This window comes from Aquarana catesbeiana, linkage group LG02 (assembly GCF_042186555.1).
Source record: "Aquarana catesbeiana isolate 2022-GZ linkage group LG02, ASM4218655v1, whole genome shotgun sequence".
Lineage (NCBI taxonomy): Eukaryota > Metazoa > Chordata > Amphibia > Anura > Ranidae > Aquarana > Aquarana catesbeiana.
Window position 1 is genome coordinate 9351296 of NC_133325.1, and position 18079 is coordinate 9369374.

Genomic DNA, 18079 nt, shown 5'->3' on the forward strand with positions numbered 1-18079 from the left:
AATTAATTTAGATGTTGGACTTCTAGAAAATGGCTACCACATTGGACCCGTTCTGTGGTAATGGGAGTTGTGGGCGGGTCATTATTTGTCTTTCCTACTCCTCTCAGTCTAGAAGTTTGTACTTTCTCTCCCTTCCCCCAGGAACATGCACAATGTTACACACCCCTTATCGGGAAGGATGGGATGTCACCAGAGGGTGGAGAACCCATAAACTTTAAGGTCTGGAGATGATGACGAGTTTTCTTTTCTTGAAGATAAATGGGATAAATTGATCTCTATGTAGCGCTACCCTCAGGGCTGCTGTTAGAAACCACAGGGGCCCATATAGACCAACCTGACACAGGGGCCCATATAGACCAACCTGACACAGGGGCCCATATAGACCAACCTGACACAGGGGCCTATACTGAACAACCTGACAACGGGGGCCTATACTGACCAACCTGACACAGGGGCCTATACTGACCAACCTGACACAGGGGCCCATACAGACCAACCTGACACAGGGGCCCATACAGATCAACCTGACACAGGAGCCCATACAGACCAACCTGACACAGGGGCCCATACAGACCAACCTGACACAGGGGCCCATACAGACCAACCATGTCACAGGGGCCCATACAGACCAACCTGACACAGGGGCCCATACAGACCAACCTGACACAGGGGCCCATACAGACCAACCTGACACAGGGGCCCATACAGACCAACCTGACACAAGGGCCCATACAGACCAACCTGACACAAGACCCATACAGACCAACCATGTCACAGAGGCCCATACATACCAACCTGACACAGGGGTCCATACAGACCAACCTGACACAGGGGCCTATACAGACCAACCTGACACAGGGGCCCATACAGACCAACCTGACACAGGGGCCCATACAGACCAACCATGTCACAGGGGCCCATACAGACCAACCTGACACAGGGGTTCATACAGACCAACCATGTCACAGGGGCCATACAGACCAACCTGACACAGGGGCCCATACAGACCAACCTGACACAGGGGCCCATACAGAACAACCTGACACAAGGGCCCATACAGACCAACCATGTCACAGGGGCCCATACAGAACCACATGACACAGGGGCCCATACAGACCAACATGACACAGAAGCCCATACAGACCAACCTGACACAGGGGCCCATACAGACCAACCTGACACAGGGGTCCATACAGAACAACCTGACACAGGGGCCCATACAGAACAACCTGACACAGGGGCCCATACAGAACAACCTGACACAGGGGTCCATACAGACCAACCTGACACAGGGGTCCATACAGACCAACCTGACACAAGGGCCCATACAGACCAACCATGTCACAGGGGCCCATACAGAACAACCTGACACAGGGGCCCATACAGAACAACCTGACACAGGGGTCCATACAGACCAACCTGACACAGGGGTCCATACAGACCAACCTGACACAAGGGCCCATACAGACCAACCATGTCACAGGGGCCCATACAGAACAACCTGACACAGGGGCCCATACAGAACAACCTGACACAGGGGCCCATACAGAACAACCTGACACAGGGGCCCATACAGAACAACCTGACACAGGGGTCCATACAGACCAACCTGACACAGGGGCCCATACAGACCAACCTGACACAGGGGCCCATACAGACCAACCTGACACAAGGGCCCATACAGACCAACCATGTCACAGGGGCCCATACAGAACAACCTGACACAGGGGCCCATACAGAACAACCTGACACAGGGGTCCATACAGACCAACCTGACACAGGGGCCCATACAGACCAACCTGACACAAGGGCCCATACAGAACAACCTGACACAAGGGCCCATACAGACCAACCATGACACAGGGGCCCATACAAACCAACCTGACACAGGGGCCCATACAAACCAACCTGACACAGGGGCCCATACAGACCAACCTGACACAGGGGCCCATACAGACCAACCTGACACAGGGCTAGGGTTGCCACCTTTTCTTCAAGCCAAACCCAAACACTTAACGTTATTGTCATGCTGGAAAGTGCAAGAGCGTCCCATGTGCAGCTTTCGTGCAGAATAATGCAAATTGTCTACCAGTGTAGACCTGGGACACATTTGGGTGCACCAAGGAGAGTAATAATGCGGAAGGATGAGTGGTGGAAATGGGGGGGTGGGGGGTAGTATAAATAGAAGAGGCTGTAAGGGGAGGTGACTGAGGGGGGTGACTTGGGATGGAAAAAGGGATGCAGTAAAGATAGGTGCTAGGTTGGTAGAGTTGAGGGACATACAGACAAGGATGGGGAGGGGGGAAAGGAATGGAATGGGACTTGCAGAGAGAAGGGAGCTTGCTCTATAAGGTGAGAGATGTGGTTGGAGATGAGCAAGGAGGCGATGATCAGAAGAGGACCAGAGTCGGTGGCGAGGAGAAGGAAGAGGCTGAATAAATGGGAGAGCGGGACAGTTCTGAATTGAGATGCGGCATCATTAGTGGGAGTGAGAGATAGAGCAGCTTGTAATGTGAATGAAAGGCAGTTATGTTGTGTTACAGTTGTAGCACCTTCTACCTAGTGTAGGTGCTAAAGTGAGATTTTTGGTAGAACAGGTAAATTTAGGCAGGCCTAGGCCTGTTTGTTTCGGTCTGTTGGGCTGGGAGTGGCTCAGAGTAGGCTGGTGACTCACAGCTAGTTTCATCCTTCGGTTACCTCCCTTCTGCTTCTAGAGGCTTTTTGAAGGAAGGAGTGAAAAGAGGTGGAGCTGTCTGGGGTGTTCTAAGGAGCTCTGACCAATCCCCAACCTGGATTGGCAGGGGGCAGGCCTCCTTAAATACCCAGGGTCAAGCCAGCTGGGGGGAGTTGATCCGGTGGAAGAACTGGAGATGTAGTATTAGAGTATTGGAGGAAACCCCAGTCTGGGGGGGGTAACCTTGGGCAAGGTGCTCGGAGCTGAACAGGAACATAGAATCAAAGTGGTGTTCTGAACAGGAGCAGGAGAGGACAGTGGGGAATACTGCCGGGCAAGTCTCCAGGAGGGATCCATCAGGTGTCGGTGAGTGATAGGTGGGCCACATCACTCAGCGGCCCCTAAGTGGGTACCGCTACACAGTGAAGGTGGACCAAAGCATGGATGGATGAGGAGCAGGAGAGGCTCGAGGAGAAGCCAAGCGAGAAGGGAAACAGTGCAGGGGGTAGAGTGTAAACTAAAAGAGCCGATGGAGGGGGAGAGCTAGGGGCTGGGAGCGGCCGAAAGTGGAGAGGGAGAGCTGGTGGCTGTTATAGGGGGGAACCGGATGAAATTAGGTCTAAATAATGTGTCCGGGTTTCAGGTGGACTGAAACCCGGACCTACGATTCAAAACCCAAACTGTCCGGGTAAATCCTGGACAGGTGGCAACGCTACATATTTACTGACATATTTACCAGACCCTTCCCCTACTCTCAGTCTTGAAGGATCCCATTGTGTGCTTGGAGCTGCCAGGGGGAAGGAGAGAAGGGAAGCACTACAGGGGTGTGGGGGGGGGGGCACAGAGAAGCCTGGGCACCAGGAGGAAACATATGGTGCACAGGGAGGTGGCGATCAGTGTGGCGGAGGGGGGGGGGAATTACTGGAACAGATCCTTTGTATGGTTCTCTCTGCAGCAGCTGTACTGAAAGCCAGCATAAGGTGTAATGGTGATTTTTATACCTACCTCACTTATACGCTTAATGATACATCAAATAAGTGAGTACAACCTTGTCTATATAAGAATCAACCTATGTGGTTCCAACCATAACCAATAAAATCAGTAACGAATGATAACTTGCAAAAAGGATAAGAATCTGATTTATTTATACAGAAAAAGAAAAAAACGTTCGAGTCATTAGATATTACCCAACATAACGTGAGATGATACAACCTTAAAACAAAGACGTCACCAATGATACAAAGTCATACAAATAGGAATATTACTATAATGGACCTACAAATGCTACCAGTATATCGGGATGATTTGTAGGACAGGAAAAGTTACAGAAAAGATGTTTTGGTCACATTACCGCTCTCAGTTAGAGGTCATCCTCACAGCCCCCAAGTGATTCCCTCGGGGCGAGGGACAGTACATCTATAAACCATATTGGGACAGTACATCTATAAACCATATTAGGACAGTACATCTATAAACCACATGTTTTTGAGTAGAGACACTAGTTTGATATTTTTCTCAAAAAGAATTTATATTGGACCTATTAACCACTTCAGCCCCAGTCCATTTGGCTGGCCAAAGAACCAGAGCGTTTTTTTGCGATTCGGCACTGCGTCGCTTTAACTGACAGTTGCGCGGTCGTGCGACGTTGCCCCCCAACAAAATTTTTTTTCCCACAAATAGAGCTTTCTTTTGATTGGTATTTGATCACGATGCAAAGGAGGTTCTGTTCACTCCTACAATGGCCCGCTATCTTAACTGTCGTGGATAAACCACCATACTCTTTCGCACTATTAAGCGCCCTTCCAGCTTTTCCGTATAATGCATCTTTAAACAACCCGCGTCTCCCGCATTTCCCCATATAAACAGACGTAGTCACCATCTTAGCTCCATCGCTCCTTCATCCGCCTCTCCTGGGCACAGGCTCTTGGCTTTTATTCATGGACAACAAAAGGAAGTGACAAACAGGAAGTCCTGGCCCCAACAGCCAATCGCTTCCTCCATACAAATTGATAACACAGGAAATGACATCACAGGAAATTACACTATACAGGAAATGACACTAAAGGGGAGGGCATCCACAGGAGTGGGAGGGAGAAGTGTATATGTCTCATCCCCTTGAGGCGTGTACACTGCCCCCTCCGCCCAGCCACATCCACCATCTTGGTCAGCATGGAGCCCACTCAATATTGTTCAGAGTAACCAGTATCTAGTGAGATCATTCTACTTGTTCTTACAGAAGATCTGTGGGGACATTGCTACTGGTGTTGTCAATATACGGTACGAGTATAGCCCTCGAAAGTTCCACGTCGAGAACGCGCTTGATGTCGGCCCGGTCTTCTCGGCTGTTCTCGGCTCTTCGTTGGATAGATTGATAGCAGCGCAGCCATTGGCTCGCGCTGCTGTCAATCAACTCCAATGACGCGAGGGCCGGGGGGCGGGGCCGAGTTCTGTAGTCGGTGGCTTATGGACGCCGGATACAGGACTCGAGAGCATGCCCGCAAGCTAACCTCCTTGGGAGAGCGCTTCCCAGAGGGGGTTAGCTGATGCGGGGAGGAGCCGAGACAGCCGCCGAGGGACCCCAGAAGATGTGGATCAGGGGCCACTGTGTGCAAAACGAGCTGCACAGTGGAGGTAAATTTGACATGATTGTTATTTAAAAAAAAAAAAAGTGAAGCTTTACAACCCCTTTAAGTACAGATGGGCCTTCCCCTTCGCTCTGAAATTCACATACAGAAGCAAACAACACGCCATCTCCAGCTTCACGGAAGGGGAGCGACTGCTGTTAGACCTTCAAATCATTTCCCAAGATTTCTCGATGGACACATCAAATCTATAACAAGGATCCACCAAATGTCCCACGCCAACGAGCCCCACATCACCCCTATGGGAAAAGAGCAAGCCCAAGAAAGTCAAGGACAATGTACCCCCCTGAGGTCCATTAATATTCTCGGGATTTCTACTCCAGATATTTTGAGCTGACCAAGCAGTCAGCAAGTGTTCTCTAGATGGCGAGGAAGAGCCTCGACAGCTATTCCTGCATTTAAACTGTTTTTTTTTAAAGGGGGGTTATCCTGCTTAATTTGTTTACATGACGGTTGAATATAACCCCCTCCTTTACCACCTCAGTGACCTAGTGTCACTCAGAGGTCCACCAGGCTGCTTAGTGCCTGAGTGGTCACTCAAGGTTCACGATGGTTCTGTTCTTTCATAAAAAGTTTTAATATATGTTGTTTACATGTTAATCGAAGAGTTGTCTGGGGCTGGGGCTGTTGCCTAGTGCCTCCCCCTACCCTTCGGATATATGGTGTTACCATACTCGAGTTGTGGGAGATTAGCCCTGCTGAAGGGCTATACATTACTGTTTATTTTGAATGAAGGGAGGGAGTTCTTCTCCTCCTTCCATTCGTGGTCATCCTATGGCCGTAATTATACACTGTTATTATACTTGCACCTTTCCTTTTCTAACCTTTTCCTCTCTTCAGCCAACCTAGAGAAATTAACTTGTGGTAACGATGACAAAGACGCCCTAGAGTACACAGGTCTGAAGAACAACTCCCAGTTTCCACCCCGGGACAAGGTACGTGACGTTGGGTTGCTGTTCCACCTCACTGTTCAATGGCATCTAGTAAAATGGTCACCTCTCCCCTTCGCATAGTTTCTCACAATGCACAAGGGCTGAATTCACCCTCGAAAAGGCGGGAAAGCCCTTCAGGCTTATCGGTCACACCATGTTGATGTGGTCCTTTTACAGGAAAGCCACTTCCCAGCGCGGTACACTCCCTCGTTCCTTCATGCCCACTTCCCACAATTCTTTCTTGCGAACGAAACAACAAATCGTGTATTTATGAGGGAACTGACACCTTAATAAATACACAATAGCAACCCCTGGAATAATTCTCATAAAAAAATGGAGATGGGGTGCCCCCTTCTCTCTTGACAAGGTTAGATCCCAGTAGGGGTGTCGGGAGTCAAGGGTCCACTTCATTCTTCAAGCGCATAGCTCACAGACGATTAACTTGATCATCAATTGTTTTAATGAAGAATGTTCGAAACAGTGATTCATAAGTTGATATTCATGTTATATTGTATTTTTCTATCTGAAAATCAATAAAATACTTTTACAAATAAAATAGGTAAAAAGCCAGGGGGGGGGGTGAATACTTTTGCAAGGCGCTGTATACCGCAGTGCTGTACAGAGTCTGTGGTAGTTGTATTTTTGGGAGGTTCCTCAAACTGCGTTGAAGTTCTAAATTTAATCTAAATTCACTCAAGTCAACAAGACCCACATTTTCAAGTCAGTTCTGGCCATTCCACGTGGTGGGGAGGAGCTCTTTTATTAATGCTTAATGTATACAACCTAGGTTGGCCATGCAGGGCCCGCCATAAAAACTACATTTTGGAAATAATCTCTGAATGTTTATGAGAGGGGTCCTTAAAATACTGGCACATACTCCACAAGGATCGTCGGCTCCACACTAGCCCAACTCATAATAAAAGACCCTTCAATCCAGTATAGGACTGAGAAATGTATGGGAGATGTGACCAGCTTCTCAGGAGTCTCCATAAAGGGCATCTAGAACAAGTGGGTACATTGCAAATTGGTAATTTTTGGGCCCCTAAGAGCTCCTAGACAGGTAGCAGCACTCATAGAAGCTACAGGCTGATCTTCACATCAATAGTCCAAATCATCTCTGCAGTGGCAGACAGATGCCTGGGACTCCTCGGGGGCGTTATCATCTACTGAGGATTTATGAGACCCCTCATCATACAAAGCCTCCATGGCTGAAGGCCAAGGCCACAGGCAGATCGAATAATGATTCGGAAGGGGGAAGCATAGAGGAACGTCTATGGCCTCTGTAGTCACAGTCAGCAATAAAGGTTGCAATTTGGCCCATGAAATCCACCCAGGATAGAACCAAGGAGGGGGCCACATCTGACAGAGCTAAGGAAGACTATGAGGAGCATAGGGACTTATGCAGAGGACAACGTTCCAAGCTGTCATTGTCAGGCCCTTGAGAAAGTGAATTGAAGGCATATGTATGAATGTGAGTTAGGGAGCTTAGATTGTAAGCTCCTTGAGGGTGTAGGGACTGATGTGAATGTATAATGTATATGTAAAGCGCTGCGTAAATTGACGGCGCTATATAAGTACCTGAAATAAATAAATAAATAAATTTGTTAGTGTATTATGAGCTGGAGGGACCGGGTACAATGGGACTGGTTCCTGTGTGTCTGGGATATGACATGTCACACTCAAAAGAAGGGACAACTTAGCTCAGGGTACAAAGCTAAACCATGAATACTCAAGAACTGTTAAATGGTAGCCAGATTTGATCAGGTCACTATGGATGGGCAGCAAGGACCAAGCAAGGATGAACTGCAGCCCCATTGTCAATAGAGGCAATAGTAGGAAGGTGCTACCTCATTCTGAATGATGGGAAGAAGAATGAGGAGTGTCCACAGATATGATACCCATTTGATGGTAAACCAATGGAAAAATAGGAATAATAGTGGCACCCAATGATTGTATTAACATTGTACCTTCCAGTGCTTGGCCTACTCAAAAGAGGGTCCTCAAAGAGGGTCACTTTAGAAGCTGTGCCATAGTTCTGGACCCGGAAAATACTCCATGGGTGACAAACACAGTGTGCAATGGTCTGGAAGTGTTGAAAAGTGAAGCTCAGTGCACAGAGTTCACATTCAACACAATCAACCAACCCAGTGGGGACATTGGACGGTTAGCTGCAGGGACTAGGAATGATCTGAAGATTTATTCTGAATGTCCTCTACTATTCATGTCAGCTTCTTGCTGCTAATGGTTGTATAGGTTGCCTGTGGGTGAAGGCCTTACCACCCAGTCACCTGGCCCTGCTTACTTACAAGGTAAGGAACCCCTGGCCATGTATGCAAAGAGACAGGGATAGTTTTAAAAAAACAACATGGGGGTCCCCCTATAACTTATACCTGGTCCTTTAGCACTGGTATAGATTTCAGGAGGTAATCCCCTTGCAAAAAAAAAAGAAAAAAAAAAAAAAAGCTTGAGCCTCCCCCAAAAGAATCCATACCAGACCTTTATCTGAGCTTGCCAACTGTCAGGCCAGGAAAGTTGGGATGAATGAATGAATGAAAGACTTGTATAGCGCTAACAAATTGCGAACTGAATCTCCTCAAGGCACTTATGAGATGAGCGTGCATACACCTATCCTGAAGCATACCAGGCCACGTGCCCTCAACATGGGTGGGTATCTTTCTGGTGGTGGACCCTCCTTGGCAAAGCATCCTGTTCCTATGTTGATGAAGACAAGGGCCTCATATCGCAACTCTTGTTTGGTGGTTGTGGGGGGGGGGCTGCCAAAGGGGAGATTATTGGAATCTGCCCCCCAGATACCACCCCTCCCCCGCATGTGAATGAATAAGAGGTACACAGTGCCCCTACTTAATCCAAAAAAAAAAACATGTCACTGTGCCCAGCCCCCCCGCCCCCTCATACCCTTATTTATTGGCCTAGGAACTGGCTAGAACTTTTTTCTTACCATTCGACTTCAATGGGGTTCAGATTTAGCACCCAAACGTTAGTCATTGTTTTCATGATCCCTGGTGTGTTCAGCTCCTCACTAAAAGGAACCAACACAAGCAGCAAGGTGGGTATATCAGATCCTCCTGTAGGTGGCAGTATATAACCTCTCGGTCTCTGAATCCTGTGTCCCTCAATGAACAGGAAAGAAATATTTTTTCCAAATTAGATGGATGTCTTTGAGTATAAGAAGAAGAAACCTCGCTGGGGTAGGAGAGGCTCCAGGGATGTATGAACGGGAAATGAACCGCGCTGAGATTTCCCTCTCTGTGTATTTGTGACTGCAGAACTTCTCCCTCTGGATCCCGACATCCCATATATATATATGACCCATTACTGAGCAGATCCCAGACCTGCCGGATATACAGACACAACACTGATACCTCAGAGAGGAGCACATTGACAGGTCCTGACATGGCTGAAAGGAGAACATTATATAATAACAGTGTGTGACTGTGGGGGGACATTAGAGTGTAAGCTCCTCTGGTACAGAGACCGATGTGACTGGTTCAGTGTTCTCTGTACAGCACTGCGGTATACGTCAGAGCTACTGTATATAAATGGGGGGGGGGAGTATGCATACTGTATGTTATACAATATTCCAGCAGTCATCACGCTCCTTTTCTCTGACTGTCACCTTCTGTGATCTCTTCCATTATCAGATCCTCTAATATCTCCAGAGTCACATCCAGACTCTCCTCAGAATGTCCATCATACCTGGATGAAGGATCCCTTGTTCCTCACCTTTGTGACCGGCTGCTCCTTCCATTATGGGGGTCCCCGTATTCAGGACAGGAGATCAAAGCTTTCCATGAAGGTACAATTCACCCTGTATGTGGTTACATAGTTACATAGTTACATAGTAGGTGAGGTTGAAAAAAGACACAAGTCCATCAAGTCTTATGTGTCAGTATTACATTATATATCTCTGTATATTGTGTGATTATGTGTCAGTATTACATTGTATATCCCTGTATGTTGTGGTCATTCAGGTGATTATCTAATAGTTTCTTGAAACTATCGATGCTCCCCACTGAGACCACCGCCTGTGGAAGGGAATTCCACATCCTTGCCGCTCTTACAGTAAAGAACCCTCTACGTAGTTTAAGGTTAAACCTCTTTTCTTCTAATTATAATGAGTGACCACGTGTCTTGTTAAACTCTCTTCTGCAAAAAAGTTTTATCCCTATTGTGGGGTCACCAGTCCGGTATTTGTATATTGTGGGGTCACCAGTCCGGTATTTGTATATTGTGGGGTCACCAGCCCGGTATTTGTATATTGTGGGGTCACCAGTCCGGTATTTATATATTGTGGGGTCACCAGTCCGGTATTTGTATATTGTGGGGTCACCAGTCCGGTATTTGTATATTGTGGGGTCACCAGTCCGGTATTTATATATTGTGGGGTCACCAGTCCGGTATTTGTATATTGTGGGGTCACCAGTCCGGTATTTATATATTGTGGGGTCACCAGCCCGGTATTTGTATATTGTGGGGTCACCAGTCCGGTATTTATATATTGTGGGGTCACCAGTCCGGTATTTATATAATGAAATCATATCCCCTCTCAAGCGTCTCTTCTCCAGAGAGAATAAGTTCAGAGCTCACAACCTTTCCTCATAACTAAGATCCTCCAGACCCTTTATTAGCTTTGTTGCCTTTCTTTGTAGTCGCTCCATTTCCAGTACATCCCTCCTGAGGACTGGTGCCCAGAACTGGACATCATACTCCAGGTGCGGCCGGACCAGAGTCTTGTAGAGCGGGAGAATTATCGTTTTATCTCTGGAGTTGATCCCCTTTTTAATGCCAATATTCTGTTTGCTTTATTAGCAGCAGCTTGGCATTGCATGTCATTGCTGAGCCTATCATCTACTAGGACCCCCAGGTCCTTTTCCATCCTAGATTCCCCCAGAGGTTCTCCTCCCAGGTTATGTTGGACGTCTTAATGGAGCACATAGAGAAAAACTGTAACACTAGAAACTCAAAGTCTACAAGTATTTTTATTAGGAAATGAAGTAAAAGACAATTTTCCAGGCAGAGACAATGTGTAGAAAATGTTCTTCTGTAGTGTTGCTCTAAGATAGTCCAATGTTCTGGAGACCTCACAAAGATACTGAAAAGATAAAAGAAGTCCAAAGATCTGCCTTTGTTCTTCTATGTTTCTATTTTTTGATGCCGCTCATAATAATTTTTTAAATTTAAAATTTTTTTTTTGCAAAGTAATAAGCATAACAAAACAATTGTTATGATACATTTCAGTTTTTCGCATATATATCAGTAGCATATCAAACCAGTGTGTCAGTGGTCTTATCTTTCCTACCTTTTCCTCACAATACCTTTATACCTCTCAACCAGTCATTACCCAGGGCCCTTGTTAGTTCTACAAGCATTGAAGTAGCCTCAGTTGGACAAGCTCTGTGGGGCTAAGTTCCGGTGTATCAAGCCATGGTGTCCATAGCCTGTCAAATTTCCCAGAGCTCCCCCTGTGTTGGTATATGTACCGTTCCAGGAAAAGTGTATTGCCCACATGTTGAATCCAGGATTTGACAGTCGGCGGGCTGGAGGATTTCCATCCCATAAGTATTGTTTTCTTAGCTTGGAACAAAGTTCTAGTGAATGCCGTCCTTGTTTCCTCTGGGATTGCCCCCTCCATCATGCCCAAAAGGCAACACATCGGATCAAGAGGAACATTTGTTTGGAATACCTGGTTAAGCATGGCGAGAACCCTCCTCCAGTATCTATGGAGCTTGGGGCAATGCCAGAGGAGATGTATCAGGTCACCCGGCACTGTCCTACACTTGCCACACAACGAATCGGGCAGTTTGCCCGTTTTGTGAAGTTTTTCCTGGAGTGTAGTGAGCCCTCAGCAGTATATATAATTGGGATACTTTCTGGGATACATTTAGTGAACATGTGGTAACCGATTGGAGGGCCTCCTCCCACTGGTCCCCCAAGATAGGGCTTAAGTCCTCCTGCCACTGAGTCACTGATTTCATGGGGTATCCCTCTAAGAAAGTAGAAAGGAGCATAAGATAGCATTGGGAGATGATCGGTGGCGTTTTGGAGTATGTGAAAAATGGGTGTGGGTGATTGTATCCATTCTACCGCAAGTAAAGACAATCTGATCTGCCTAATGTATGCCTTATCTGTTGCAGGAGAAGATGTGGGTTCTGTCATTGGACGTGGTGGCACACAGGTGATCATGGACACAGACAACCTAACATGCAGCAGTATTGGTGATTTCACTCTTAGCGGTGTACCAAACCTGGAGGGCTTTGAGTTCTTTCTTGGTTTTCCTCTCATCTTAACGTATATAGTGGCTATCACCGGTAACACCGCAATTTTTTATATCATCACGATGAGCCAAGAACTTCACGAGCCCATGTACATCTTCCTTTCCATGCTTTCAGTTGTGGACCTCCTACTGGCCACCACAGTCATGCCTCAAATGTTGGGAATCTTCTGGTTTAATAGCCGGAAGATCTCCTTCCCCATGTGTTTAACCCAAATGTTCTTCTTCCATTTCCTGTCTGCCCTGGAGTCGGCGATACTGGTTATCATGGCTGTAGACCGATATGTGGCCATTTGCCACCCTCTTCAATATTCTTCCATTTTAACCCAAAGGGCCATCACAAAGACCTCTCTGGTCCTTATGGTCAGAGGAGCAACTGCAATGGTTCCTCTCCCATTTATTATCCAGAAGTTTCCATTGTGGAAGAGTAATCTTTTGACACATTCCTATTGTGTCCACCAAGAGCTCATGAAGTTGGCCTGTGGTGACATAAAGGTCAATGTCATCTATGGCCTCTTTGTTGCCCTTTACATCATGGGTGTTGACTCTCTTTTTATTTCCATCTCGTACCTGCTGATCATTAGGACGATGATTTTCCTGATGGACAAGGTCAGTCTAAAGGCCATCAGTACCTGCGCCGCCCACATATGTGCCGTCCTCATCTACTACATCCCTTATATCGGCCTTGCCGTTGTGCACCGATATCCCAGTGACACATTTCCCAATCTTCATATCCTGTTTGGTAATGCCTACCTCCTGCTGTCCCCTGTCATTAACCCCTTGATCTATGGAATTAGAACAAAGCAGATACGCTACAGGCTCAGACAATTTCTCAATCGAGGACAAATCATAGCGGCTCTTCTAAATCACGACTGTCATGGATGTATAAGGAGAATTCTACGATAGATTTCCATAAATGAATCAAGATGATGATGGTTGTAACTAAAAACTTTTTGGGGGGAACTATAATTGTTTGCAATAAATTTTATCTCTACATTTTTCCTTAACTGATGTTTTGTATCTTTTTTTTCCGTTTATGTATAAAATATTTCTGTTACTAATAAATATTAAATACAAAGGGCACCCATAATACATGTTTGTTTTTTTAAAGCATTAATGGTTTTTCAAAAAAGAGAGAGCATGTTGGGAAGGGGGACGGGCGGGTGGTTAGTCGTCACGTCCTCCATGTTTCCCTCCTCGTTGAGCACCAAGCAAGGGTCATGTGAGAGGCCTACCCCTGGGTGGGTTCTTCTGGGCTATGCTAGGCATCTTGTAGATCAGTGGTCTCCAAACTCCGACCCAGGGGCCAGATGTGGCCCTTTGGAAGTTTTCATTCTGGCCCTTGGAGCGCTATTTTCATCCACTGATACCCACAATGGTGCATAATTCCCTCCTCCAATCCTCTAATACCAACAATGTGGCACAATTGCTCCTATTGACCCAATAACACCTACGCTTGGGCCCAATGACACCAATGATGGGGCACAATTCCTCCCACTGACATCAACAATGGGAACAATGGGAAAAAATTTCTCCAACTGACACCCAACGATGGGGCACAATTCACCATTGGGACACCAATTATGGGGTATTAATCCTCCCAATGGCACCAACAATGGAGCACAATCCCTTCCACTGACACCAAAGATGGGGCATTGTTTTTTAATGTGGGGACCTATTCTACGCCCAATGGCCACAGTCCAGCCTCCCTAAGGTCTGAAGAATGGTAAACTGGCTGATGGTTTAGAAAGCCTGTGCAGGCCAGTCAAGTTCCTCCACCCCAAACACGCTCATACATGTCTTTATGGACCTTGCTTTGTGCACTGGTCCAAATAATTTGGTGGAGGGGGGGATTATGGTGTGGGGGGAAGGGGGATTATGGTGTGGGGGTTGTTTTTCGGGGGTTGGGCTTGGCCCCTTGGTCCCAGTGAAGGGAACTCTTAAGGCCTCAGCATATCAAGACTTTTGGGATAATTTTATGCTCCCAACTTTGTGGGAGGAGTTTGGGGACGGCCCCTTCCTGTTCCAACATGACTGCTCACCAGTGCACAAAGCAAGGTCCATATAGACATGGACGAGCGAGTTTGTGGTGGAGGAACTTGACTGGCCTGCGCAGAGTCCTGATCTCAACCCGATAGAACACCTTTGGGATGAATTTGAGTGGAAACTGCGAGCCAGGCCTTCTCATCCAACATCAGTGCCTGACCGTGCGCTTCTGGAAGAATGGTCAAACATTCCCATAGACACCCTCCTAAACCTTGTGGCTGGCCCCTCTTGTAGTAATTAAACCAGAATTTTGCTAAAATAACTAATTAAGAGAAATAATAAAAAATTCAGCTGGCATTACTCAACTGGGAGGTCTGTCCAGAAGAACATTATATACATATATCATATACACTATGTTGTCAAAAGTATTGGGACGCGTGCCTTTACGCACATGAACTTTAATGGCATCCCAATCTTAGTCCGAAGGGTTCAATATTGAGTTGGCCCACCATTTGCAGCTATAACAGCTTCAACTCTTCTGGGAAGCCTGTCCACAAGGTTTAGGGGTGTGGCTATGGGACCATTCTTCCAGAAACAAGGTCCATAAAGACATGGATGAGTGAGTTTGGGGTGGAGGAACTTGAGTGTCCTGACCTCAACCCAAAAGAACACCTTAGGGGTGATGAATTTGAGAGCAGACTGCGAGCCAGGCCTTCTCATCCAACATCAGTCCCTGACCTCACAAATGCTCTTCTAGAAGAATGGTCAAACATTCCCATAGACACCCTCCTAAACCTTGTGGACGGCCTTCCCAGAAGAGTTGAAGCTTTTATAGCTGCAAAGGGTGGGCCAGCACAATATTGAACCCTCCGGACTAAGACTGGGATGCCATTAAAGTTCATGTGTGTGGAAAGCCAGCGTCCCAATACTTTTGGTAATATGATGTATTTCTGCAGGGTTCATTAATGGCCATTAGCATGTGAAAAAAAAAAAAAAGGAGATGGCCTCAGTAACCAAAATATTTAAAATGTATTTAAAAGGTAAAACACCACTCTGTCAGAAACCATGAATCAGACCGAGACAGAAGTACAGTTAAATCACACTTGTTTAATAATAAAAGTAAATAAAACAAACATAGTCAAAACATAGCCAAAGTTTGGTAACAAGAATGGATAGTTAGACAAGCCAGAAAGTCGGGGAGCCAGGGATCAGCGTAGTGGAACAGCAAGCAGGATCTGGAGCCAGAAGAAATTTTAGCCAAGCAAGTCTTTAACAGGAATGCAGGAGATAGTCTCTGTGATGTTGACCAAAGCGAAGGCAGAGATCCTCTGGGCTGGACGGCTTAAGTAAGCAGGACTGACGAGCAGGATATCATCAACAGGTGAGTCACTGTGGAGAGATAGGAGCTGGCAATTAGCCGTCAGCTGAGCGGCCAGCTCCGAGAAGGAAGGGCTGAGCCCAGCCCTGACACACTCACACATTAAAACCAAATAAGTGAATAATAAAGGGATGACATCAGGTGATATCCCCCTGTGTGATACACTGAATGAGTCTCACCACCTCCGAGCACCACGGACAAACCTCCAAGTCCACTTCCGGTCCTGACGTCACCTCCGGTTCGCTGTGTAACCACCCCCCCGACGTGTTTCGTCACTTCTGATTTTGTCACGGGGGATGGCTAAACGGCGCGGAAATCCTGCTTACTGTATGTATCCTCCCCCCCTTCAGGGTCAACACCTTCACCACCACTCAGGTACCAAGCTTTTCACAGAGTGTCCATATTCCACTGCATCTCTAATGTATCAAATTTGGTAAATATGAGTTTATTGTATTAAAAGAGGTGCTTCACTGTTGACCCCTCCCAGTACATCTGTGATTGGGTGGGAGTGACATGACTACCTGAACATCATCTACTTTTCTAGGCCAGGGGGACCATAGAACCGGGAAAAGTTCAGAACTTGCTGGATGGGTGGAAGAGATGTAGGTGAGCTTCTGCTTTAAAACCTCATCTCTCACAGTATCCCCCTTCCCACCACTCGGATAAATATATCATATATATAAATATAAAAGATATTTTCTCCCACACAGAGGGGTATTCAGCCCACCAGGGATTTTCTGCTTCTTTTACAGTTTTCATATGAAGACTTTTTTTTTTTTTTTTCGGCAACACTTGTATTTTTTGGCTCTCAACTTTCCTCTAAGGGCTGTGAGAAATTATTAGCGGCTCCTGAGGAATTGTCTGGGTTTTTGCCACAAAAGCCTCCTAGCAGTCTTCATGGGAGTCCTAATAATGAAGGTCCTACAAATAGCACACACAACATTGTCAGAGCTATAAAGAAACAAGTGAGCTCTCCAGGGGCCCCCCGGGACCTTGGTACTGCGAGCCCAAGCAGATAGCGGAAGCATCAGAAGCCTTAGACTGCAATGGTACCTCTACAATGGTCTGTGCACCATATATACAGATCATGTCCTGGGATTAAGGATGAGCCAAACACCCCCGGTTCGGTTTGCACCAGAACCTGCGAACAGACTGAAAGTTTGCGCAAACGTTAGAACCCCATTGACGTCTATGGGACTCGAACGTTCGAAATCAAAAGCGCTCATTTTAAAGGCTAATTTGCATGGTATTGTCCTAAAAAGTGTTTGGGGACCCGGGTCCTGCCCCAGGGGACTTGTATCGATGCAAAAAAAAGTTTTAAAAACTTACGTTTTTTTCGGGAGCAGTGATTTTAATAATGCTTAAAGTGAAACAATAAAAGTGTAATATCCCTTTAAATTTCGTACCTGAGGGGTGTCTATAGTATGCCTGTAAAGGGGGCATGTTTCCTGTGTTTAGAACAGTCCCTTCACAAAATGTCATTTCTAAAGGAATAAAAGTCGTTTAAAACTGCTTGCGGGTTTAATGTAATGTTGGGTCCTGACTCCTGGCAATATGGATGAAAATCAGTGAGACAAACAGCATGGGTACCCCCCAGTCCATTACCAGGCCCTTTGGGTCTTGTATGGATATTAAGGGGAACCCCGCACCCAAATTAAAATAAGGAAAGGTGTGGGGCCACCAGGCCCTATATACTCTGAACAGCAGTATACAGGCTGTAGGTTTGTTGTTAAGTAGAATCTCTTTGTAATTTTGAACTGGTACATTTTTAACGTGTTTAGCTCCAGCCAAAAAATCTATTTTAAGCTTTTTGGAAAACATAGGGAAGGGTTATCACCCCTGTGACATTTGTTTTACTGTCTGTGCTCCTCTTCAGAAGATTTCACCTCACTTTCTGTCCCAATGACAAATGTTTTTTGAAAATTTGGGGTTTTTAGTGAAACAAGGATTGGAAAGCATCAGTGGAAAGGAGAAATGTTTTTCCCATATTAACTCTTACAGGAGAGAATTTCCCTTCCTAGGGGTAGATTTCATCTCACTTCCTGTTGTCTCCTTCCGTTTGCAAGTAGGAGTCGTTTGTAAGTTAGATATTTGAAAGTAGGGTCCTGCCCTATATACTCAGCAGAAATTTGGGCCTTAGGTGTTGCTGTGGCCACAACACTGTAAGCCCTCACA

At 46.4% G+C, this 18079-nt stretch overlaps 1 protein-coding gene across 1 annotated transcript; it reads left to right on the forward strand.

The window, feature by feature from the left end:
* Positions 1-29: 29 nt before the first annotated feature.
* On the forward strand, positions 30-13446 carry LOC141126394 (olfactory receptor 51E1-like). The gene is made up of 5 exons (XM_073612341.1): positions 30-57; positions 6157-6251; positions 8242-8411; positions 9911-10065; positions 12404-13446. Exons 1-5 carry the CDS (start codon positions 30-32, stop codon positions 13444-13446), a joined length of 1491 nt encoding a protein of 496 aa, XP_073468442.1.
* The last annotated feature ends 4633 nt before the right edge of the window (positions 13447-18079 follow it).